General features: G+C 41.2%; 1 protein-coding gene and 1 long non-coding RNA gene across 2 annotated transcripts; one reads left to right on the top strand and one right to left on the bottom strand.

Moving 5' to 3' along the window:
• On the top strand, positions 1–721 carry LOC147796412 (uncharacterized). Its single transcript, XR_015428027.1, has 2 exons — positions 1–317; positions 523–721. It is a non-coding gene; the product is annotated as an uncharacterized LOC147796412 (long non-coding RNA).
• A 2,829-nt stretch (positions 722–3,550) lies between these two features.
• Positions 3,551–19,851, bottom strand: LOC110984270 (metabotropic glutamate receptor 4-like). Its single transcript, XM_087147550.1, has 3 exons — positions 17,337–19,851; positions 13,360–16,562; positions 3,551–8,838 (listed from the first exon to the last, which is right to left on the bottom strand). The coding sequence occupies exons 2-3, from the start codon at positions 15,436–15,438 to the stop codon at positions 8,308–8,310; spliced, it is 2,610 nt and encodes an 869-aa protein (XP_087003676.1). The 5' UTR covers positions 15,439–16,562; positions 17,337–19,851; the 3' UTR covers positions 3,551–8,307.
• Between the last annotated feature and the right edge of the window lie 4,014 nt (positions 19,852–23,865).

The following is a 23,865-nucleotide window of genomic DNA, read 5'->3' as shown; positions in this document are numbered from 1 at the left end:
TGTGGCAGAGCCAAAATTTCGAGTAGACATAGAACACATGTAGTCCCCCTAAATGTTGCATCATGGCTGTATTCCCTCATTGTTTATCTTTTACTAGCTGCCCTGTGTGCAGATGTTGCTTATATCGGGTACCATGACTCACTCCCAAGGAATTAGTTGCAGACCCCCCCCCTTAGCTTAGAACAAAGGCCCCTCTCAGCCACCCCTTCAGTTGGCAGGTCAGCAGTGTTGGGAGTAGGCATGCCGGTCCTCTCCTCCTCTGGTTTCAGAGTGTACTTGACTGCTAGCGTATTTTCCCTTCCCTGCCCGAGTCATTGGTGAGTTTTGATATGGAAATGTTTTTGTCCGATTATTATTATCTCATTATTATTATTAAGTTGTCTTTAAGTGTTTTTTGTGTGTTAGAAGATAAGGACCTCACAGAAAATTCATACTTATTCATGGAGATTAAGTTCATTGTTTTGTTCACTAAAACTTGTGATATTTACGTTCGCTTCTTTTCTACTTGCTCTTGATTTGCAGAGTTTTGTTGTTTAGATTGCTCAATTTGTTTACCATTATTGGGACACTGTGTTGATTTTATAGTTTCCTGTTTAGATTTCTGGTTTAAGTTTCTGGTTTTTTTAGTGTTCGTTTTATTATTTTCTTTGGTCTTTTAAGTTGTTTGTGGCAGTCTTTTCAAATATAATAAATTCTTTTTGTCATTTTTTGTGGAAGTCTAGAATTAGTGTCTGAGTCCTTATTAATACAGTTTCCCTGCGCCTTTTCCCTAAAAGATCTTTGGTTTTTGTTGTTTGTTGCGAGTTTCCCCCTAGTGTCTTACGTTTTGTTAGGTGAGTCATTTTTCACGGTTACACTACCACAACAGACGTCTAAAATATCGCGGGATTCCGCAGGATTTTGCTTTATAATAATATATGAAACATATGGGGGATATTTGAACATCCAGTCTTGAGATCGCTGCAGTACTTCAAAAAGGGTCGATGGGTTTACGTATCGTCCTGCATGCATGTCAAGTGTTGTTCGTAGATACTGAAAAGTTGGAACTCAATGTAAGACTTGTTCTGTAACAGCGCATGTTCAAAACATAAACCATTAAGCTCTTGTTCTGTTTTTCAGTATACGAATAATGAATGTTAATTGGTGCAGTGGTAAAAATATATGTCATCTGTCACTCCATGAAATTATTCTTATCATTGCACAATTTTGAAACATGCGTTATTTTATTTTATACAACACCCGCATGAATCCTTGACATCTGATTGGTTAACCTCCGATATTTCCTCCTTTGGGCGAAGAACTAACGGTCCTGGCGAATTAACGTCTGCAATTTGGCAAAAAGAATTTGTGTTTAAAGGGCCACTCACTAGTAGTACCCGTGCATCGCTAGACTGGTTACTGTCCTACAGTATTTTCCTCTTTGGGAATTAAATACAAAATGGGGAGTAAACCAGTCAAGTGAAATGAAGTGCACCGCGGAACAGAACAAATAATTCAATGACATGTAATCAAAGATCGACCAACCAGATGACTGAGATTTATAAAGGTATTCTGTTTTTAAAAATGAACCAATGAGCGTCTCTAAAGTCCTCCAACAATTGCCATTACAGTATACTGATATCGTATTTGTATATACATGTAAACAGGCCGAAAACAAATACATATCACACACAAAACTATTTTTGCGCATGGAACCGATGGTCACTTTGAGCTTCAGGAATACAATATAATGCGAACAATGCATGAGTGTTGTCTACCTGAACATCAGAGCACGAGATCCAAACCCGACCTTACAGTCAGAATTGCCGAATAGCATTTGTTACAGCTGACAGCCATGGCACGTATTTTGAAGGGTTACAAAAGTAGAAAACGTTAGTTCACAAGAAATATTTCAAAATACTTCTAGATACGTAACCATTTCAAAAACATCATAAATTTAATGTTTACCCCATTACTTGTGATCCCAAAATGAATTAAAAGTTCCTGCATTTCCCCGCCCACAAAATATCCCCCTTTGGCCGTTCGCGCTCCAAGGCTGATTGGATGACGCCGCCGCTAGAACGATTCATGTGCAGTGTACACGTACTTGTACATAGCGCATAGTGCATGTACATGTACACGTACACGTACATGCAGGATCGCTCGCAATAGACCAACTTGCGTTTGATGTTGCTTTTAAACTGAAACATTGTTTGCCCTGTTGGCATTGGCCAAGCTGCATCAAACTTAAGTACACTGGATGTACTGTGCGTTATGTACATGTATACTGGACATTCGTCGTTTTGGCGATGACGCCATCCAACCAGCTTGGGAGCGCGAACGGCCAAAAAGGGATTTTTTTTTGTGGGCGAGGAAACGCAGGATCTTTGTATTCATTTTACGGTCATAATTAATTGGGTAAACATTAGATTTATGATGTTTTTGAAATGTTTACATATTTATTGTTGTTTTGAAATACTTCACGAAACTAAATGTTTTCTGTAACCCTATAAGTGTCGATTTTACAAGCAAGCATTGGTAACAGCTTCCTTTGGGGGCAAGTTTGGAAGCCAATAGGCAAACGAAACAGTAGTTTATAGTAAATCAGCAGAGCATTAGTTAATGGAAAATCGCACAACCTAAGGAACAAAATGAGTTAATAGCATATTAAATAATCTCGTGAACTGAAACGCCAACGTACGTAATGGAAAATAAACAAGGAAAGGATAGAAGGTTGAAGGCAAAGTGGTGTCAGCCGTCGCGAGTTGTATCTAGGAGACACGAGCCTTGACCGTTTAATTAACATTGAAGGTAAAAATATCATGCCGCTGTGCTGTTTGGGTGTCGGTATTGTGGATAAGGGGAAAGAGCGTTTCATTCATTCTGAGCGCAGCCTGACTGTGTTGTATCCCCTGCCTGAGCGTTATGTTCAGTGGAAAGCAAATTGTATGCCCACCCGCGCAAAATGTTTTAGGAAGTGATGGAGTTTCCAACTTTCGAAATTTCGTTTGTCACTAAAGTTTTTTTTGTCTAAAAAGTTCAACAAAAACAGTAGACCCGCTTTATGTTGATGCCGTTCCTTTTAAAACTAAGAGAAATTTGGGGTAGGGGAATAAAGGTTTTTAGAATTGTTTTCAAAAAGTGTAATTTAGAACCATTGAAAAAGAAGTAATTAGCGTAGTCCTCATGTCTATAAAACTGAAAATTTGATGTAAAATATTTGCTGTTTTCCAATACATGTACTCGATTTCGTCTCCCTCTCATGCTTCGTCTCCAAACCAATCCTCGATCGTAGACCTAAAGCGTCCAAATTAAATGGACTTACCGTAGTATTCTGCTCTTTTGCATCTTATTTGATGTTCCTTTGGCATTATTGCTAAATTATCACTTACATAAAATGCTATTGTTTATCGATCTGGAATTAAAACTGCTCTGGCCGTACGATAACAAAAGAATTAAACTTGCGCTGGTGTAAGATTTCATTCATTTTGTGTCTGACATATGCGGCAATAATTATTATGTGTTTATTTCAATCAAAGAAGCTAAATTAGTCCATCAGAAATGGGTTGGTTTTGAACTCCAAGAAATTTAGGGTAAGAAAGTTATTACGTTTCTAACATTTTAAAATGAGTAATAACTTATAACCATTAAAGAGAACAATAAACGTAAACATCGTGACTAAACATGAAACTTTATTTACACTTAATAAACCAGTTCGGTACTCCAACAGCAACACGCACGCGTCTGTCCTATCAGCGCGCCATACGCTGATGACTCACATGCGCTTGGATCTCGAAAGAACTTGGCATTTTAAGGTGAAATACCGAGCCGGCTCAATGAATGTATTCCGCTTGTCCCCCGGGCAAATGCACGACTGTCACCCATTTAGAGTTCCTTCAAACAATGGGTCAGCACTTCCTAATTAGCAAGACATGTTCGCTGCGAATGCATATTCGTGGATTGGGACGGAAAAGAGCCGACAATGCTCTGCACGGCAGCAAGTGTGAGGTATTTCCTTCACGATTTTTTAAATACGTGTCATATACGACTGTTTAATGTACCTCCCAGTTGAAAAATAAAGCATCCAAATAATCGAAGTATAATCAATACATATTAAAGTTGAAAAAAGTTGAAATTAAATTGAAGAGGAGGTCATGTAGAAGTGTTGTATTTAATGTTATGAACAAATGCAGTGTTCAAATGCTTCAAAATTTCAAACCCTTATTTTCTTGTTCTTGTCAAACGACCTGACCATTCTGTACAATGGTAGAGGCAGAAACATGCCATTCGACATTGATCAGTGAACCCTAACAGTCTCAGATCCTCCGATTTCAATATGATTTTACACATACCCTAGGGGGTTAGGGTTAAAGAGAAAACAGCACACAAGAGGTGAAATGGGAAGTTTACGCACGAAAATGTCAGAAATCTTTGCTGAATTCTTCAAAAAGGTATTGGTGAATGGGAACAGCATTGTGGTTGTCCGATCATATAAAATATGCACAGGACCAGTTGGGCTTTTGAAGCTGATTGTTCCAAGTACTTACTTATTCCCTCGGTAAAGTCATGAGATTAAAAATTGAGACTGAAGTGAAAATATTGCGAAGTAAAGTAAAAGAAGGAAAGACAGTGGGTTATTGAATAGTTGGCTTTGCATAATGACAGCGCCCCTTTAAGGGAGGTAGTCTTTACAGGGGCCGAGGGCAATGTTGTCTCCGGAGGAGCAAATGGGGCCACCCCCCGAAAACGGTATGTGTTTCCAAATACAATTGATTGAAGGACGAATTTTGAATCTTTTAAAATCGTTCAAAACGCCCAACAACTTAGCTTCACCCCTCAAGAAGACCGCAAAGGTTACAAATGAGAATTGATATTCTTTAAAATTAAGCTTGAATAAAAGCAACTTCTTTCATTCAATAAAATCATTACAAACAACGCTTTACAAGTTAATCGTATTTCTATACACAAGAATGCTTTTAAAGAGTAATGGAGAACTCTCTTTTCCCCCTTTTTTATGGCGTTATTCTAAGTGTACACTTTGAATAGTAAGAAATACTTATGATAATTTAACTGTAGTCAAGCTTAGCTACTCCAAACAGTTTTGAAACAAACAAGTTTCTTTGATGCACCAAATTGGAGTTGGAGCTTTTATGTCATTTTGACATATAGAACAACAAACACATTTCACTATGTCTTAACATTAATTTAGATTTCTTGGTAGTGAAATTTAAAGTTTCAAGTTGATGATTTTTCTGTATAAAAATTTAATATCCATATACCTGTATAGAGTAGACTACTAATTTGTTAATCCTGTTATGAAAGTCAAAACGCACACAGGCCTTTCACGCTTTCAATTTAAAATAATAAGGAACCATGAGCTATAGGTTAAGAAGAGGAGTCGCAGTTTGGAACGGGATAATTATTTGAATACGCTTTCCAAACCATTATAAACATTGCTGTATTCCCCCCAAATTGACTGATTAGGGTTTTTAAAATTTATTTTGTATATCATTTCATTGACTCTTTCATCATTTTGCGTTCATCGTTTGCAGAAAATTCAAGAAAAACACTGCTCAGCACTCAAACACTCAAAACTCAGCTCCTGTGATTTGTCTTGCAAAAATTGCATGGAATGCAGGAAGTTCCGGAGTACGAGGATAATGCACAGGCGACGTGTGTTTGTTGAGCAAAGGTAGTCTCCCAAAAATACATGCTTTTCATGGCTTTGAATAATAGTCGGGAAATTTACCTGAAAGTTTGTGTCTCTCCCTTCAACAATGAAATGCTAAATACATTCAATTCAATTCAGCTTATTAAAAATGTCACGTTAAATAAAGGTTGTCTCTTGTGAATGATATAATAAAATACCAAAATACGCATCCTCAGCGGGCCATGTCCTTTATCACCGGAATAGACTTGAGTAAACCTTTTGTACATTCATTCTAACTAAATCAAAATAACAAAAACAGCCTCTGAGACCCAAAGCATAACTTCTATTTACAAACCATCAAAATCGCATAAAGTCATTCAACGATTAAACACCTAACAATAAGAAAGTGGAACGGTAAAAGGACACAACCATTTTTATTTATTTTTTATTTTGTATTATTTTTTATTTATTATTATTTTTAAAAATATGTTTTGCTGACCACCACTTTATTGTGTAGAAAACTAACTACAGCGCGGCGATCAGTCCACGCTGTCAGTGCACGACATAAACACTTTAAAAATCAACAAACGTGGTAACGACTCTTGCATTATGGGCCAAACAAGTTGTTGTCATAGAAAAAGCGTTGATTTTCTGAAAATTGCAGGCCTCGTCACGAGATCCAAAGGTGCGGCCATGTTGTACGGTGCTGCTCGGTTTGGACCAGACCATTATCTCAACGGGTGATTATATGATGTGTTATTTTCGCATGTGGAAAATTCCTTTTTCATACATGACATTTTTCCATATTCCATATTATTTCTCCATATTCTCCTTTAGCCTATCAATTACAGTTGTATATGTCTTTTTTGAAAGTTAATAATGTATTTTGAGCATACCAAAATACTTTTAACCACTAAATATAGACTCCTCCAACAGCTGCACGCGTCATGCATATTTATGTTGCTCCAGTTAATGATTGGGGTAATTTACGAATTTCATTTTTCATCGTCTGTCCAGACGATCGTTGGAAAAAGAAAAAGTTTTTCTTCTCGAAAATTACAGTATCCTGGATGGAAAGATTTCACAGATTGTCTGACGATGTCATTCACTTAGGGATAATGAACAGGCCTAGCTCCTTTCAACAGTTTCGGCCTTTGTTGGTTATTTTAGCACACGTAAAAGCTGTACTCGTTTATCTCACACTTTACCAAACATTTACAGTTGAAGTCCTTTACAAAAAAAAGTTTTTTTCACATGCTATGTCGAGCACAAAATATGGTCGGAAAGAAACCAGCAGAAACTGCAGCCGTGCTGTCTTAATTCATGCACAATTATGTACACTTACCTAAGGTGCAATAAATGCTTTTAGCTCAAATGTAACATAATGACAACAGATTCAAGCAAGCGCTCAACAATGTACAAAATTCCTTGTCATCAAAATGCAGTGTGAACTGTTGAAGGTACAAGTCCCTCGATAGTCGTTTTTGCATTATGTCCCTTTAAGGCAACAAACTTACTTGAAATCTAAAGAAGGGAGCCTTAACAACAAATCTGATGAAGTTTCAAGTTCGGTCAATACTGTATATTCCGAGAAAAAGAATATTCTAAGATTTCGATTTCCGATCAAAAATTGCTGAGTATTTGTATTATTATTATTATTTATAGTCAAATGCAGTCATGCAATGTCACGCACTGAACCGTCGAATTATAATTGCACGCACGTGTGTCATTTCAACGCTTGAGCGTGCTTCTAATAGCAAGTATCCAAAACTGCGTCTTTAGACGCATCGTTGGAAATCGCCTTCTTTCACTGTATTCTTCCAAACGACAACCTGTCAGAAAGGGAGTTCATTACATGACCATCTTTAAACTCAAGTATATATTCAACGATAATTTTGTCTTTTTCTTTTTTGGATATCTGTAAATGATGAACTGTGCCCTCACATCTCTCACGCAATACCATTTTTCATTTAGTGTTATGCTTCACCATTCAACCTTTAAAACCTGGACAGCAGAGCAGGCTTTATTATTCATGATTACATTAGCGAGCTACATAAAAGCATGCTACCGCAGTCATTCATCACTGTTAGTCAGCAAGATGCATAGCCTGTATTGCCTAAGTGCACAGTATGCTGGAATTTGAAACACGATATTTATTTATTTATTTAGTTATTTATTTATTCATTTATTCCATTTCTTTACCCAGGGTATGCCCAAACAGTTACAAACTGGTTTCCATTGGGGCCCTGCGACCATTACAAATTAATAAAATAGTTAATAACTCACGACGACAAGTAAAATTGACAAATACGACAAACATTGATATTTACAAATACAGACCACTAAAATATCATACACATGTGAACATTTTAATTATCAAGGCATTATTTAATTCTGATCGTTGAAATCTGATATGAAGTTCGTAAATTATATCATCATCAAACTGCCATTCAGATGAGATTAGAAGTACGTGCACTTTTTAATTCTAATTGAATATTTAGATAACCAACCACCTTATATTAAAGTTTTGTGTAATAAATCTTATAAATAAATGTTCCAAACTACAATGTCTATGAGCCTTTTTCGTAAAAGGCTCCCGAAATGCATCCGCCTCTGGTTGTCCCAAATTCCGGGAAATTGGACAGCCAAACGCGGAAAAGAGTGACAGTCGCTGAATTTTACTCTACTGACGTCTGGGATGGGTGAACCTTAGTGACATTTCCGGTTGAGACCAAAGCTGGGAGTTTCCTCAGCCGGAACCTCCCGCCATTAGCGTCTCCCTGGTTGTCACCATCACCTAGCTTCTTAAAGATGACCACGTACAGCTTGGGCAGGTAAATACAGAGGAGAGTCACGTAGCCATCCATGATGGGAACCAGGCTCAAGGATACAGCCAGGGCTAGCGCCGTCTCGGCGATGAAGTACACCGGTAATGCTGCGAGAGACAACACAAGCGTGGTGTAAACGCTGGCGGCGTAGAACTTGGCTTCGTTGTAGTTACCAGGCACGTTGCGGGCCTTGTAGGCGTAGAGAGAGCAAGCTAAAGCCAGGACAGCGTTATAGCACATCGATACCAGGAAACCATAGTCCAACTTGCAGAAGTTCTCCAGTGTCCGGGGCTGGTTTATAGTTAAAGGGGTGGGAAACAGCTTGCGGATTGAGATCCAGGTGTTGGGTACCGCTACACCGGTGATGAACATTATCAGGGCCTGGTAAATGCAAAGGAACAAAGCTTTGAATTAGAAATCACTCAGCTCAAGAACGAGTATGCCACTCTATGGATTTTGCTCCATTAGCGTGAACTAATAATGGGGGCTCCTGAAATCTTGCCCTCAACGACTTTTTCTGATACATCAAATAGGAGTTCATGTGTGTAATTTACATGTAAGTTTTACAGACAGTTTTGAAATAAACAGAAACTATCGGAGTGCATAGTGACGGTCGTGGAGAAGCATTGCCGTCCATGGTTAAGGACACGAAAGGCCATGTGGCCCATCGAAAAAGGGATTTCCTTTTTCGTTTTGTGTATAAAAAACCCTAAAAACAAAAAGCTGTTCATTTTACTTTCAGGCCGGTGTTTATCTCCGGATTTCTTAGCATAAAGCGACTGAGAATATTTCTATTCCCTCTGAATGGGATGCCAGTCCATCGCAGGTTGCTTCCCCAGCTAATTCTGGTACCCATTTATACTTCTGGGTGGAGAGAGGCAGGGCAGGGGTGACGTGGCTTGCCAAGGGCCACAACATACTGGCAGCAGCTGGATTCGAACTTCCAAACCCTATGATTGGAAGCCACAGACCCTAACCACTTGGCCACATACCCCCAGGTTGAACTTACCCCCAGGTTGAACATACCCGCAGTTGAACTTTTTCTACAGAAAAGCAGAAAACCAACCAGCCACCCCCCGTTTACCATTTCCATTTTATTATTAAATTATTAGAAACGAAAAACGGCTACAATAAATATTTAAACACGTGCGGAAAGCAAATGGACGAATGTAGACAGACTTTCTTGCCATTACCCTGGCGAAATATCGTGCTGTCAATGTCGCGTGTTGAAGAGGCCACACAGCGTGTGCCACAATACGTCTCATAGTAGAGCCAGTCTACTGGACTAAGTCCTCCGCAGGTTACGAAGGCAGTCCAGTAGATCTAGACTGGCTCTCGTCTGGGGCCCTATAAGCCCACAATACAGAGTGGATGTACTGCGAGGAGTCCTCAACTTGCAGACCAGTAAATGGGCCCAAAGTTGGTGACCAACTCAGGATTTTGATGCTGTCACATTCTCTGCTATAAGAGCATTTCATGGCACATGGACTGGGTGGTTTGTAAAGAAGGAAGATGGAATCTACCAGCATGATTGTCAGCTTGTATTTATGAAAGTATCGGACAAAATGGGGTCGGCAAAATCGTTCTGTCTTGCAAGGGAGTGTAGGTATCGATTTGAAGAACTCTGGGATTGTTTTGAGGGGTGATTATCTCTGGAGGGAAAAAAATCTTTAAAAGTCATCGGTTAGGCCACTGAGAATCGAAAAGAAAATGAAAGATGAGGAATTTCACTTTATGTGTGTCTTGAAAACCTGAAAAACTTGTATTTCTCCTGTTTTTTAGACTGCAGGTATTTCAATTGTTGTCTATGGCAGTTCACTGGTGGAGAAATTTTTTCGGGGGGGGGCTAGACCATTTGCACGTGACGTCACCTTTAAACTTTCGCCACTGCCTTTTCATTTCTGCGGTCTTGGGGTCTAGACAACTTTTGGGGGGCTCGCCCTAGGGGTTCAGTGTCCCAATTCAAGGAAAATTCCCCGCCAGGGCGAGGCGCACAAAAAGTATCCCTAGAGATTGTTTTGGAAAGATGGGTCTGTTTGGGCCAGGTAATAGTGGGATTGTGTCAGTATGGCCCAGAATCATCTCTGTAGATTCAGGGGCACCCATCTGGGGGCAAAGCAGACAAAAATGGGATTGAAAATTTGTCAGAAGAGCCCGAGGAAGGTGAAGGATGTCATTTGAAAAATGGCCGCTGGGAAGACTTGGCAACATTCCCTTTTTGGGGGGTGAGTTTGTTTTGGGCGGATAATTAAAAATTCATTGGTTAACCTACTAAAAATTGAAAATTAAATGAAATCTGAAGGACCAAACAACACATTGTTTTTTGTTTGAGAGGCCTCAGGGACTTCAGTTGCCTGCCATGGGGCTCCAAACTTGGTTGATTTTACACTATTTTCAATGGAGCTTGAATTGGTTCAGTGCACCCCTAGGGGTGCACATGGTCAACGGCGGCAATGGCGGATACCTTAATCATTTCTCCAAGGGGAAATGACCTTTCAGAATGAACCTTACGGTACCACCTCAGATCTAACATCCATGGGCGGGGCAGCCTCACCTCTGCCCTTACACATAAAGTTATTTTTTTTTTTCAAATTTCCCTTATTCGCTATTAGTTCAGTCCATTTTTTTCTGCGGGCAGAATATAAATTCTCACATTTAATTGATGTCATGCGGCTATCGAATGAACTCATTAACGGCAAAGCAACACAATAATATTTGACAAGCATTGGAAATATGATGTTTAGTATTTCAAGGTGCTACAGAATGCACACATTTACCAGCAAAGAATGGAGACAGTAAAGACAAAAGAAATAGGTGAAGCATGAAGCCAGCCTGCGAGCCAACGATGGTGATCCCGCGCTGCACTGGCGGGAGAGAGTGATTCATAGAAGGACAAACAGTAAAATGGCAGTAAGCTCTGTAGTTGTGTTATAGGCAGTGACACGTGCTACACTTCAGTTGTCGTCTTTACACTAAAATAGTTTCTGTTTCAATCGAAAAAAGCCATTGAAATTGCCACGTTGAAATATCACCCATTATTTCTCAAGCAGTGTGTGGGTGTGTGTGGGGAGGTTCCAGTCTACCATATCCTTTGATGTGCATTTGCTTCATGGTATGAAAGCAAATGAGGCAATTTTCGACATACATGTTCCCAGAAGCCATGGACACTTTTCACTATGGCGATATTATTTTTGCTCTCGGTGGAGGACGCAATTAAATCCTCATTTCCTCCCCACCATTAGGAAAACACATTAAAGCATAAAATATCATTTACACTGAAGGCCGAGCCGTTAAAGACGTTAATCTTCATTTGAAAATGCGATAATAAGGTTCGTGCCATCTGTTGACCTTCATTTGTGCATGAGATGCTTGTTGATTTGCCAGACATGGCAAGGCAAGGCTAGGACGAAATTAGTTTTTGATTTCAAAAGACGGAATATTTTATCTCTGTGGCAATTCATTGCGTGACTGATCACGTTCAAGCTAGTGCCATTCATCTCGACAAAGTCGACCGGCATGACGTCGTCCTCTTGAGCAATACATGGTTTCCTGACGTTGGTGCTCACTGCAGGAAAGGGAAACCACCATATTCATGACATATCTCCGCTGTTTTCAAACAGGATAACACGGAAGTTTAAGAAAGGGGTATCGGGGGAGGGGTAGGGAGCATTAAAAAACTCTAGTTTCATGTCTCAAATCATTGGCTCTTTTTGTACATGGCTCTATGGCTAGTTCAGGCACTATACGTTGTGTGTTTTAACGGGAATTATTCTTCCACTTTTGTTCCAACGGCCAACCATACATTTAGCAGCCTTTTGTAGGAAACACAGTGACGTAATCAGAAATGGGGGGAGCCACTGGACTTGACTCTGAAGGTACTGAAAGCAAATAAACTGCTTGTGCAAATATGTTTGTTGAATGCATCGGATGTGACGTCAGTCCGATCCCACAGCTCCAGGCCAAAAACCTATTCTGATCGAAATCCGACGGCTTCGCCTAATCCGATCTGCTTCGATGGTCTTCGTGGTTCAATCCAAATGGAATCCAAATCGGACAAACTACAAACTTACGAACTTCTTTAGCTAGTTTTGCGAGTCACCAATTTTATTGGAAAATTAACAAAGTGAATAGCAATCATTTATTTAGCTATACTGTCTAGAACGGGAAAGCACTGACGAATCCTTCCATATAATTCACGCAAAGCTTCACACAATTTAACCTGCTATATTCGTATGAATTCTTTACATAAAATATGTAGTCATGATTGTAATACAAAGACTGAATGACAATCTGAACGGTTGAACTTTCAGTGTTTCTGCAGTACAATATCTCACCTCAAATATTCTCAGCAAGGTTTAACCTATCTTGGTCAACATGGAAGTGTCACAACTCCAATTTGTCAGAGCATTTTAAAGACACCAGTGTTCAGCGAAGTGTGACCCTTTGGTGGTTTGGAACAGAAATATTATTGAAAAGCATTTTAAATTTTGTTTTATGAAAAGATTTTTTGACAGAACGGACGCACCGTGGCGAAGTACATCAGAGGAGCGTTGATTTCTCGTTCAAATGTATGATCAGCGGAAGGAAATACGTCATAGATTTCCATTAACAGCATTAATGATGGACTTCAATACAGTTTCACAGCCACAACCCCCAAACTGTCAAGGACAAATTTTAATGTCACTGTGTTAAAACAACACACTTTGACTGGAGGTTGTCTCTTATTTTTATACAGTTGAAGAGTCGACGGGATACATGTACGAACGTGCGTTTGGTGTCAAATTTGTGTCAAAACTTATTATCGTCAAAACTGTCAGCTGTTAGTACAAGTGTTGCTTTACAATTTGTGTGACAAATAAAATGAAATCAAGAAATATAAAAAGTATAATTTTTTTCACTAACCTGAATGACAACCAGCACGGCTGCAATCATCAGCTGGGCTCGGGGTCCTGTGAATCTGGGAGATTTGGCAGAATTGATGCTACTTTCAAAGATCCTGTAAATACGATTCACCTTCAAAAGGAGAGAGCCATACATCAATGTGAATGCTAGGACGTACAGGGCCTGTGCTGCAGCGCAGGTGAGAGGTTTCGGGGACTGAAGTAGTGGGAACACGGCCAAGTACCCCATGACAAGACCCAGGATATTGACGCAGCTCAGCTCTCGACTAGTGGCCTTGATTAAGGAATGTTGGCGGTATCGGACCATGCCTGATGCGGTCAGCAGGCATAGAACCAACCCGAGACACGCGAAAAGGAACAGCAGGATCACCAGCGGTTCTCCCAAGGTCACAGTTTTGGGGACCAGAGCCAGACATTCAGTTTGGTTGTCATTGGGCCACTCCATTTCGCGGCACTGAACACAGGTGGATCTTTTGACGATTTCATCGGCCTTGCATTCCCGACACCCCAAGCAACACTTCTTCTTCAGTGGTTCTTCGACCTGCCCTGGTGCACAGTCATCCCTACAAACGGATCTAGGCGTCTCACCTCCAGAATGTCCGTTCCACTGAATCAAAGATTTATCAACAGTTAGTCGTGTTTCATTCCCAGACTCATGCGATGGGGAAAGAGAGTTCCAAGAACCAATTTCAACCATCTTAGACGCACCGTCAATTTCTTGCATATTTCTGATTATGAAATGACCCGGTACTGACCTTACATACTCGGTGAATTTAAAATCTCCTCTCGTTCCTCGAAAAGATACATTGTGCAACATGCCAGTAAAAAGAGTATTGGCGCCTTGACTTGCAAGACAATTTGCTACCGTGCCAGTGCAGTTCAACCGGCGGATTACCTCATCCAAAGTAAACGCCAGAGCATAAACTGCGTCTATGGTGGCAGACAAAGTGGGTATCGCCTTACTGAATCCTTCTGCACTGAAAGAGAGGCATCTGTCCAAATCACCACAAAACTCGTCAAACCATGGGTTGTCTGCGTTTGCTCTTTTACTGCCCATCATGGAACGGAAGTATTGCTCGAATTCGTTCAATTCCGGGGTACCGTACTCGACAAAGAGATTGCCCCGCGCAAGATCATCCTCTAGGACGTCCTGGTTCGCCAGCGAATTACCTACAACCCATGTAAGGTTCACCGGTGGGTCTGCCTTCATAGCAGCCGAAAACACTGCATTTGCTGTCACGGCCGATTGAGCTAACAACACAACCACCTTCGCATAGGTGTTATTTTGCAACAGTTTGACCATTTTGTGCAATTCTTTTTCTGTTGGAGCTTCACTAACCATCGCTTGTACGTGCACGCACACACGCCGTCTATTTGCAGCTATCTGTAGTTCCCCCATCATGTTCAGCATGTCGTAGTCTGCTGCGTATACTAAAGCCACATATTGCCACTCGAACAAGTCCAGCAGATCAAGGATGGCCGTAACTTTATACTGATCGGATGAAATGGTGCTGAAGTAGTACAAGAAAGCATTTTCCTCCAGCAGCTTTTGGCCCGTCGCGCCGTAGGACACCAGGGGCCTTTCAAACAGCCCTGATGTGCTTGCAACCACCTCGCTGGAGGAAGTCTTGCCGGTCCCCACTATCCCCACAACTGACCTGACCTCAACGTCAGTGGTCATGCCTGGAATCATGCAGCTTTCCCCTTCAGTAACTCCCTTGGCGCCCATGAGAAGCGCCAGCGATCCCCACATGGCGTACTCGTCCCTGGAGCAGTCATCGTGGATCATGAACCCCAATGTGACGTTAGGAAGGACCTTGTCGTCGTCGTTAATTGCTTGCACCGCAAAGACCATTGCCTCAACGACATGAAGGGCACTGATGGGGAGGCGTGTCTTACACCTATTATCCACACCCTTAGCATCCCCATGAAGGGAGAATACACCTCCGATGTACACATCTCCCTTCTTGGCGTACATCGAGCAGACTTCAGGCGGCAAGTGGGCACCATGTGCAAGGTGAAGACAGACAGCAAGAACAGCCAAACTGCTTCGGTCCATTATAGTAGTAGCACAAGGCATGGAGGAATAAGATGTGCACTGCTGGCTGAACGGATTTTGAAATGAGCTTAACTTGTCAAGGTGCTCCAAGAGGTTGAGATCGAGTGCCGAAATTTCATTAATCGTGACTGGATGATGAAGTGGGTCGACGATCGACGGGCAGCGTCTTGTACACTAGTTTTAGTTACATACCAAGTATAGCACGGCTATCAGTCTGCCTACGAGACAGGTCTGTTGCTCAAACTGATCACGAGTCTCGTATCTATACATATCCACAGCCCCGATCGCCATGACAACGACGGTCATTCCAACTGGGAAAGTGGTACATGCGTAAGTAATTGAATCAAAGGTAAGACGGGCGGTGTTAGGCCTACTATAGTTAACTATATAGTCGTCACTCCTACTATTAATGATTTTAAAAAATCTCTTATTTATGTAAATTATTGATCTGTTTAAAGAGTTCCCATTCTCGACAGGCTTTGCTTCCTCCACATATGTATTATTAATATTTTTTCTTCAGTTATACGCTATATATCCAGTATTTTGCCGTACGTGGAAATAAAGTGAGACTGAGATTGAAACTTGGCCGTTGCTGAGGAAAATAGCGCCATTTCTTTTTAAATCTGGAGGCCCATAGCGCTAGCACTTCTGAATGCACGCAACACGCACACCAGTATGCTCTTGCGCACAGCACCGGTGGTCATGCGCATAGCTCTTTGGTTGCTTTGGGTATGTTTTTTGGTTGCTACAGGAACAGCTCTTTTGGCCGTGAAAAACAAGATGGCAAAAATTACATATACCATGTGACTGGGTCTCGGCCGATCAAGACACAGAATATTCAGTTGAAGTGTTGTAAAGAGTTGTTGCATGTCACGGGCCTGTAGGCTTCTTCTTGTCGCACGGCCAAAATCCACGATAAAGCTTGGTTTTTTAGCTCATTATCTATATCTGGTTAACGTATGTTGTCGCTGATGCTAGCATTGTTATGTCCCATCATAGTTAAAGTTGGGTTCCCTCCCTTGGCAGTGCGAGAATGCTCCGTAGTTGTAGAGTGTTATTGCACGTCATCAGGCAGTTCAAACAGTCAAGATATTTTCTTTGTCCTGTCGGCGTGGGCGTCCCGAAGGGGGTGAGTAAACGGGTTCCTTTGATAAAAATTGAAAATTCAAACAGGAAAAAAAAAGAGAAGGCAAAAGATATTTTTAAAAAGAGAGATGAAAGGGGTGGAAATTATCTACCGTAGCTGTGTGCTTTGCCCTACCAGAATTTCCCTCTGAAAAAGTGGTTTGCCCCCCACCGGAGAAAAAATCAGTAGTAATAGTAACTGCGGCATACCAGTTGAGGCTGGTGTTATGATCATATCAACCTTTTGGTTGTTCAGCAAGACAGTCGTCTTGCATTGTGTCTGTATTAAATGTTATACTCGGTACAACACGCAAATTGATGGGTTCACTTTTGGTACTTTACACCTGAATTAGCGTGGTTTAAAATGGCCACTCATAACGTTATTTTGTATTATATTTAAAATCACATTCGATTCTAAAAAAAACTGTTCTCCAGGATATTCTGTACGACTAAAAGAAAAATATTAAACAAATTCATGACTAGTAAACTTGTGCAATACCGTAATCAAGAATCTTCGTATACAATAATAATTTCCAGTCAAGGGCGGATCCAGGGGGCCAGTGGGTGCTATTATCTCCAAGTGCAACATATTTTTAAAACAACAAAAAAGAGAATTTTGTCCTGATTTATTTCTGTTCTTTCTAAAAGTGTATGAAAAGTCCAGAATGTAGCCTCCCTCCAAGAGGTTACGTGAACCCCCTCCTAAAATGTGGTTCTGGATCAGCCCCCGTTATCGCTTCAAATGGACAGAACACTTACAAGAGATCAAAACATGTACATCAAAATATACAAACCGTTTGTGCCAATAACGTCTCTCTTGATTTTAAAGGTCTGTGTGTTCTTCGTCCATACACTGAGCTCCGTCACTGTTGATTCTGTGAAGTTTTTTCTCTTAATGATCACCTGTACGTCCACCGATACCAAGTCTAGACCTAGCTTCGCACCACCCTTTTCAGCAAGGCCATCCATATGTTGTGGTCAGCGTGCAAGATACACAAATAGAGACGAGTTAACCTCGAAGATGAACATAAAACCACAAGCACAGGAGACTATCCAGCTACCCCCAACGGAGGTTTGTTTTTTGTGCAAATGATACATTATAGGTGGGTAGGAAAGAAAGTAATCAGTACATTTATTTATTTACTAAATATTAGCGCCCAAGCCTTAAGAAAACGACACCAGCAAATAAAAGCAAGGATATCAGGACCATGAGTAAAGGCTTTTGATTTTTTTCTCCCACAACATTATGTTGACTAAGCCCGAAGCCGCATTCGCTTTTGAATTGCCCCCCCCACACCCAAAGCTGCATACGCCATTGTGATCCTTGATGACAGACGAGTTATGGCAAGAGTATCCATGTTTGCAAGATGTGAGGTCTCTGGAGTTTAAAACCCGGCGAAATTTTTTGGACTCCTCAGCAAAAAGTTCTTAATCTAGGTTCAGATAGGCTCCTCGCCAATGGCTCTTCATAACCCACGGTTCTGTCCGAGTTCTGCAGCATGCTGCAGTCCTAAATGAATGCATGTCCCCCCCGGACACTTGGATTTGGATGAACTTTTGGGCGTAGCCATTTTATGTGTCAAATCATATGCCAGGGTGGATCATGACCCACTTCCACCCCGAAAAAGGAAGCGGGGGGGGGCAATGAGGGAAAGGCAATTTTGGTCTCAAAGCAAGCAAAATAGTAACTTCCTGAGGGCGCCATTCCATAGACGCGTCTTCAGAGTATCTGAATTTAGAGAGTCCGTTGAAATAGAACAGGATTGCAAAGCATAAACGGACCACAGGTGGCCGAAGGGTTTACCTTTTAGTGTAGTTTTCTCTATCCTCGATGGTAGTTGGGATGGCTCTACCCATGGTCTCCGGCATGAAGTCCCCTATGAGTATGGCTGCCGAGATCTTAAGAATCCCAAAGATGAGCACGGGGTAGCCGGGTTCAGAAGTCCTGGATAAGTGTCATGTAGGGAGGTAACGTAGTTCCGAGATCGAACCACATACCAATCTAACCAGAGCCGACGTCCTTTAGGTAGAAAAATATATAACTGACGATAGTGGACATATATGTACACAGGAGGGTATAGCTGCTGTTTCCTGAATCAAATATGCAAGTCCGAGGTTTTGCCGCTTCTTATTGTAGCATGAGCTAAGTCGGTGACGGTCACTCTGTATGTTCGTTTATTCGTTAGCTGGACATTTTTGTTGGTTACTTTGGAAGTGGTTAAATTTATTAATGCATTAATGCCCAGCACAAAAGTACTCACAATTTAGGATGCGGCAACCGTGAATCCAGCCTTGTATTGAAAAAAAAAAGTATCTTCAGTTTAGGGGCTAATTTACCTAATCTGAGTAGGTAGGAGTTCGACTACGTACAAATCCAAAACGCTGAGGGCGCCCGCTGTACCAAATTTTCCTACCATGGCCGGCTAGCACCGTCTGAGCGACTGATCCTTGCTCTACAAAGAAACAGCCATGAGCGGGTTATCGAGAAGTAACTCAAGCGGGAACAGAAACGAACAGTAAAGAGACTCTGCTATGTATATCTTACCAACGAATGCTGCGAAAAGAGAGCCTCCTGTCCAATAGTCTGGAATGTGTATAGGGATTGGACATGTTGGGGGGTACCCCTCGGTCTCATTTCTTGCTGGGTTTATCGGGCCCATATCGTGTACGGTATCTCATTATGGTTATTATTCCTAGACTGGTTCCTGTCCTGTACGTAGTCTCCAGACGTCTCACAGAAGTCATCCGTACGTAGGGACCGGTAGCGGGTAATTTGGAAGAATTCTACTGCTTTTTTGGTTTTTAGGCTAATGAGTATGTCCATATTCATATGCAAAACTTGATGTCATATCCATTCGAAGCCCTCAATGCTACATTGGTTTACACAAAAAAGTTCTGCATATTTGTAGAAGTTGCTGGACTTACTTTTCATTCTTTGCAGATTCTTTGTTGTTTATATGCCTAACAATAAGCAAACGTCAATTCTCATAAATGTTTTCAGAAAATAAATTCTGGGTTCACAATTTAAACAGAAACCTTTGAACTGAACTACGTGTTTGTCTTCCCTTGATGACATCATAATGGCAACAGCCTCAGTTGTCCAAAAGCTTGCATAAGTTTACAAATTTAAAAAAGTGCATTTTCCATTGTAATTTGCCAAATAGGAATGTCAAAGAGTTTCATACACTGAAGAAGAGTGCAAAGTTGCAGAAAAACGGTTTCTTAGAAACATATATTGAGGCTGCATTTTGGTACCGTTCTGCTGATACAAGTTTAAAGTCTAAACGCAGTATCTACAAGCTGAATTGTAGTATCAAGACAGAAACCTCATAGTTGCAGATATTTCTGCATAAAAGTTGTTCATTGTTTCCGTTCAATGAGCAAACTTTGGGTTAACATTTTCTATAGATAAGAGCCAAAATGAACCTCCAAAATTACCTGCAGCAGCGCCCTCATTGTCACGAAAAACATGTTATTAAATTCACATCATGGACCCTATATACAGTAGATATGAAATTTTATTATGTTATTATGCCATGTGGTTGTCTGATGGTACGCGAACGATTTGCATTTTACACGTGCACATCTTAACACAGTCAGCGGGAGTTTCTTACATGATTTCGATGCCCCCTCCTTAGTTTGGCTTTTAAGAGCCTTTTTTTTCTATTATAGTGAAACCCTGTTGGAAATGTAACACTTTACACCACTGCTCTTAACAAGTGTCGTATTACAGTGGCTCTTGTAATACACCTTATGCGCATGACGCGTGAGGGTATTTCTTCCTCCAGGATAAGCTCAAGTAAAACCTTTTGTGCATTCATTGTAGCTAAATCAACACGACAAAGAATAACCACTGACTCCGCCTTAACGCATAAGGCGGGACTTGTGGCATACAAGTAGAACATCATAGGCCTATGTAATAATGATTGATGTGTTTTATCATAGAATGGATTTAAAAATAATAAGAATTAGAGCAGGAAAAGCTAAAACATTGTTGGGGTTGAGGTAAATATTATTTATTTCCTGGAGACAATGCTAACAGTTCGACGCACTTTCTAATTACATTTTATTTAAACAAATTTTCTTCAAAAACTCACTCTTATTGAGGAAACAAAGTTAGAAAAAAAGGCATGAAAAAGAACAAAAGAATCACGGCCTGCTACCTAGAGCTAGTACTATGGAAGCATGGAGATGGAAAACAGTAAAGGCGCTCTATAAACACAATGAAGCAAAGGGCAACAGCACACAACGCCTTGCGTCGTGCTTCAGGCGACGTAATACGTGACGTGACGCACGACGCAACATACGACGTTGCTATGCGACAGGCGACGGAAGGAGCGACGTTTAGGCAGAAAATTATGCAACATGGAAAGGACGCAACACGGCACGACGGGACAGCTCGACGCGACGCACGAGGCGACATGTCATACATATACAAACGTAATGGTAAAAAGGCAACGGCGCGGCGGCACGATGCAAGGGAGCCATCGCGTCGTGAAGTTTGGTCACCACCGCTCCGAGCGGAACAAAAGAGGGCGTGTTTTTTGGTACTCACCGCACAGGCGCGTTTATAATGGGATCAATGGCGCGTTTGATGCAGAGAACACCAGCAAGAACCTGCTTGGAAAACTTACTACCATATGTCTTTCTTTTGCCGCTTGGGGATGCTCTTCAACTTGGGGCGTACGGAGAGAGGCAGTTGCGGTATTATAACAACCGAACAATAGCGATGGGCGTTATCTCGACACCGAAATAACGACCAACTTGGTGTCCGCCTAGAGCAGAAGCCCTTTGCTAGGAACGTTGCGCCCTCTCATTGTCCAATTCGAGGCTCGTATAGTTTCCTGTTGTAAGTAAGCAGATGCAAAGCTGTAAAGGATGGTGAAGCGAAGAGAATAATTCCTTTGCTACTGGGGATGTATTGAGACTTAAACCCCAAACATAAAGGTGGCGCCAGCCAATTGGCTCTCCAGCCATTACCTTTGTTACGTCAAGAATCGGACTGAGAAAAGAGATACGATGATGCTCCTGATATCATCAAAACAATGTTCTTTCTCGGCACGATGAACGAAAAATGTTTTCAACTCATGTGGGGAATTATGATTAAGTAGGCTTCCCGTACACTCACTATTCACACTAAACTTGATTTTGTACCATGGCCCTCCATACTCTAAGCCACCCTATCAAAACCCAGTTTAATAACGGCTCAGTTCATAGTTCGATCATTGCATAAGAATGAATTACCACCAAAACAACCTTACTCTGTTAGTAATTTGATTCTTCATTTGTAATTATAACTGAATGTTGTGGTGATGTTCAATCTCGTTGGGAAGTCCCTAGAACAATATTTACGTAGCCCAACAATACTGAAGTTGGGTTATTTACACTTTGTACTGTGTGGTGTACATGCACCTGGCCATATGCGTGTGACTTGGACACAACACTCGCTCTCTCATGTCATGTACAATGGTGGCCAGACATGTGGCGCAAGTTTCCGTCGGCTTTATCACCGAATTTGAGAGGTGTACGTGGGTGAAGCGGCCTTCAAGTTGACTTCCCCTGGGTTTCACATATGTAGCATCAGTAACGGTGATACTGGGGTTGTTTTCCCTTTTCTGTTTAATGGTAATCATGTAAAATTGTGCAAACTTTAAGCTGTCTGATGTTGTACACGCACGTTCTGTGCATGTTTTATTTTTCAATTCTCCCCGTCCTGAAGAACTCCAATAAATCAGTTCATCGGGTGATCAGACTTTGAAGGTACATGTCTGGGTGTATGTCTTGTCGTCCAAGTGAATGATACACTGGGGATCTTGCCAGCGAGGCTCAACCTGTAGGCTCAACGACGGACGGCGAGCAGCGAGTGCCTTCCCCGCTACATTAAAAAATTGGATTTAAGATTTAAATAAGTTATTTAATCATCATTGACAATGTTAAGCGTTTGAAAAAACCCACAAACTTGTGAAGCAATCCCTGGAACATTGTTTTTGTAAACGCTCCATAGGCCCTATTTAGTTTATTTAAAGTGTCGTGTGTGCAAATTATGGTTGCAGATCCAGCTTGTACACCCACCCACATGTGGCATTTTAGCTGACCGATGAATGGCGAACATGTGCTTGAATATTGAACTGATGCCGTGGTGGACGATTTCATATGCTGCAAGGTATGAGACGGAGAGAACCCCCCCCCTCCTGCTTTGTGTTGGTCATTGTCTCGCAGGAATCTGGGGAATTCCTTCAGACATCTTGGGGGATGTGTTAAATAACAATAGTCTGGAATGTGTATGGGGATTGGACATGTTGGGGGGGTACCCCTCGGTCTCATTTCTTGCTGGGTATAAATGGTCAATATGTTTTGTCTTCTGCGATAGACGTTAGCCTGGTCACTACCAGGCTAACTGCGCCAGTCCTGCCTATCAAACCTGTCGGTGGTGATTGTCACACGGGCACCGCTGGTTTACAGTAAACAGTGACACACATACATTATTATGGATATACCAATTACTAACCACACATTCTCTCCAAGCACGATGTACATAAAAGTATCACTTTCTATTTGACGACCTTATTTTTTTTACCTGTTTAGAATTTAAAAAGTCTCCCATGCCACAACTTTTGGTCGCCGAGAGACAACTATGCCCTATTCACAATTTTGTCCGATGCAGCCATCTCCCTGTTCAGACTTCCAGCCATATGATTTCCTGTTAAATATTGGTATGAAGGTTTAGTCATATTGAACAGGGTCTGAAAGTTAATATAAATCATTACAAAGAATGCTAATTTCTATCTTTTGCTGTTGGGCATACCGGCTACCTCTTAGTTTCGGGGACCTGGAAATAAGCTTAATACCTCATAGTGTAGAATGCGATGTCATTAAGAATGAATTTCCCCTTCTTTTTTCATACATTTTGCATCCAAATAAAAAAAATCTAAAGTTTGACATTCGATCGAAAATTCGGCACAGCCCCAAAAGAGACTACATATCTCTTAAAACAATTAGTCACGTGTGCTCCAGGGTGCACGGTTTACAACATTGGTTTAAAGAAAATTCGAAAGCCATCTCCGGGAGTATGAAAAGTTAGTGGAGATAACTAATTATAGGACAAGACAGCTATCAACATCACTGATTTTGTAACCACATACAACCAAATAAAAAGAAAGAAAGAACACTTCATCAGAGTGGTCCAGCAGACTAGCCCCCAGAGGCAGGGTTGGGCAGGGGAAATCTTAACTTCGCCCCTCTTCAATACCTGTCTCTTCCTGGCATGCACCATGAGACCCAAGAAGGGACAGGGTGAGTTGTTTTTACATCGCTACACCTATT

This window comes from Acanthaster planci, linkage group LG16, assembly GCF_054643075.1.
Source record: "Acanthaster planci isolate LZ-2023a linkage group LG16, COTS_SCS, whole genome shotgun sequence".
Lineage (NCBI taxonomy): Eukaryota > Metazoa > Echinodermata > Asteroidea > Valvatida > Acanthasteridae > Acanthaster > Acanthaster planci.
This window is presented reverse-complemented; position numbering and strand designations above follow the sequence as displayed.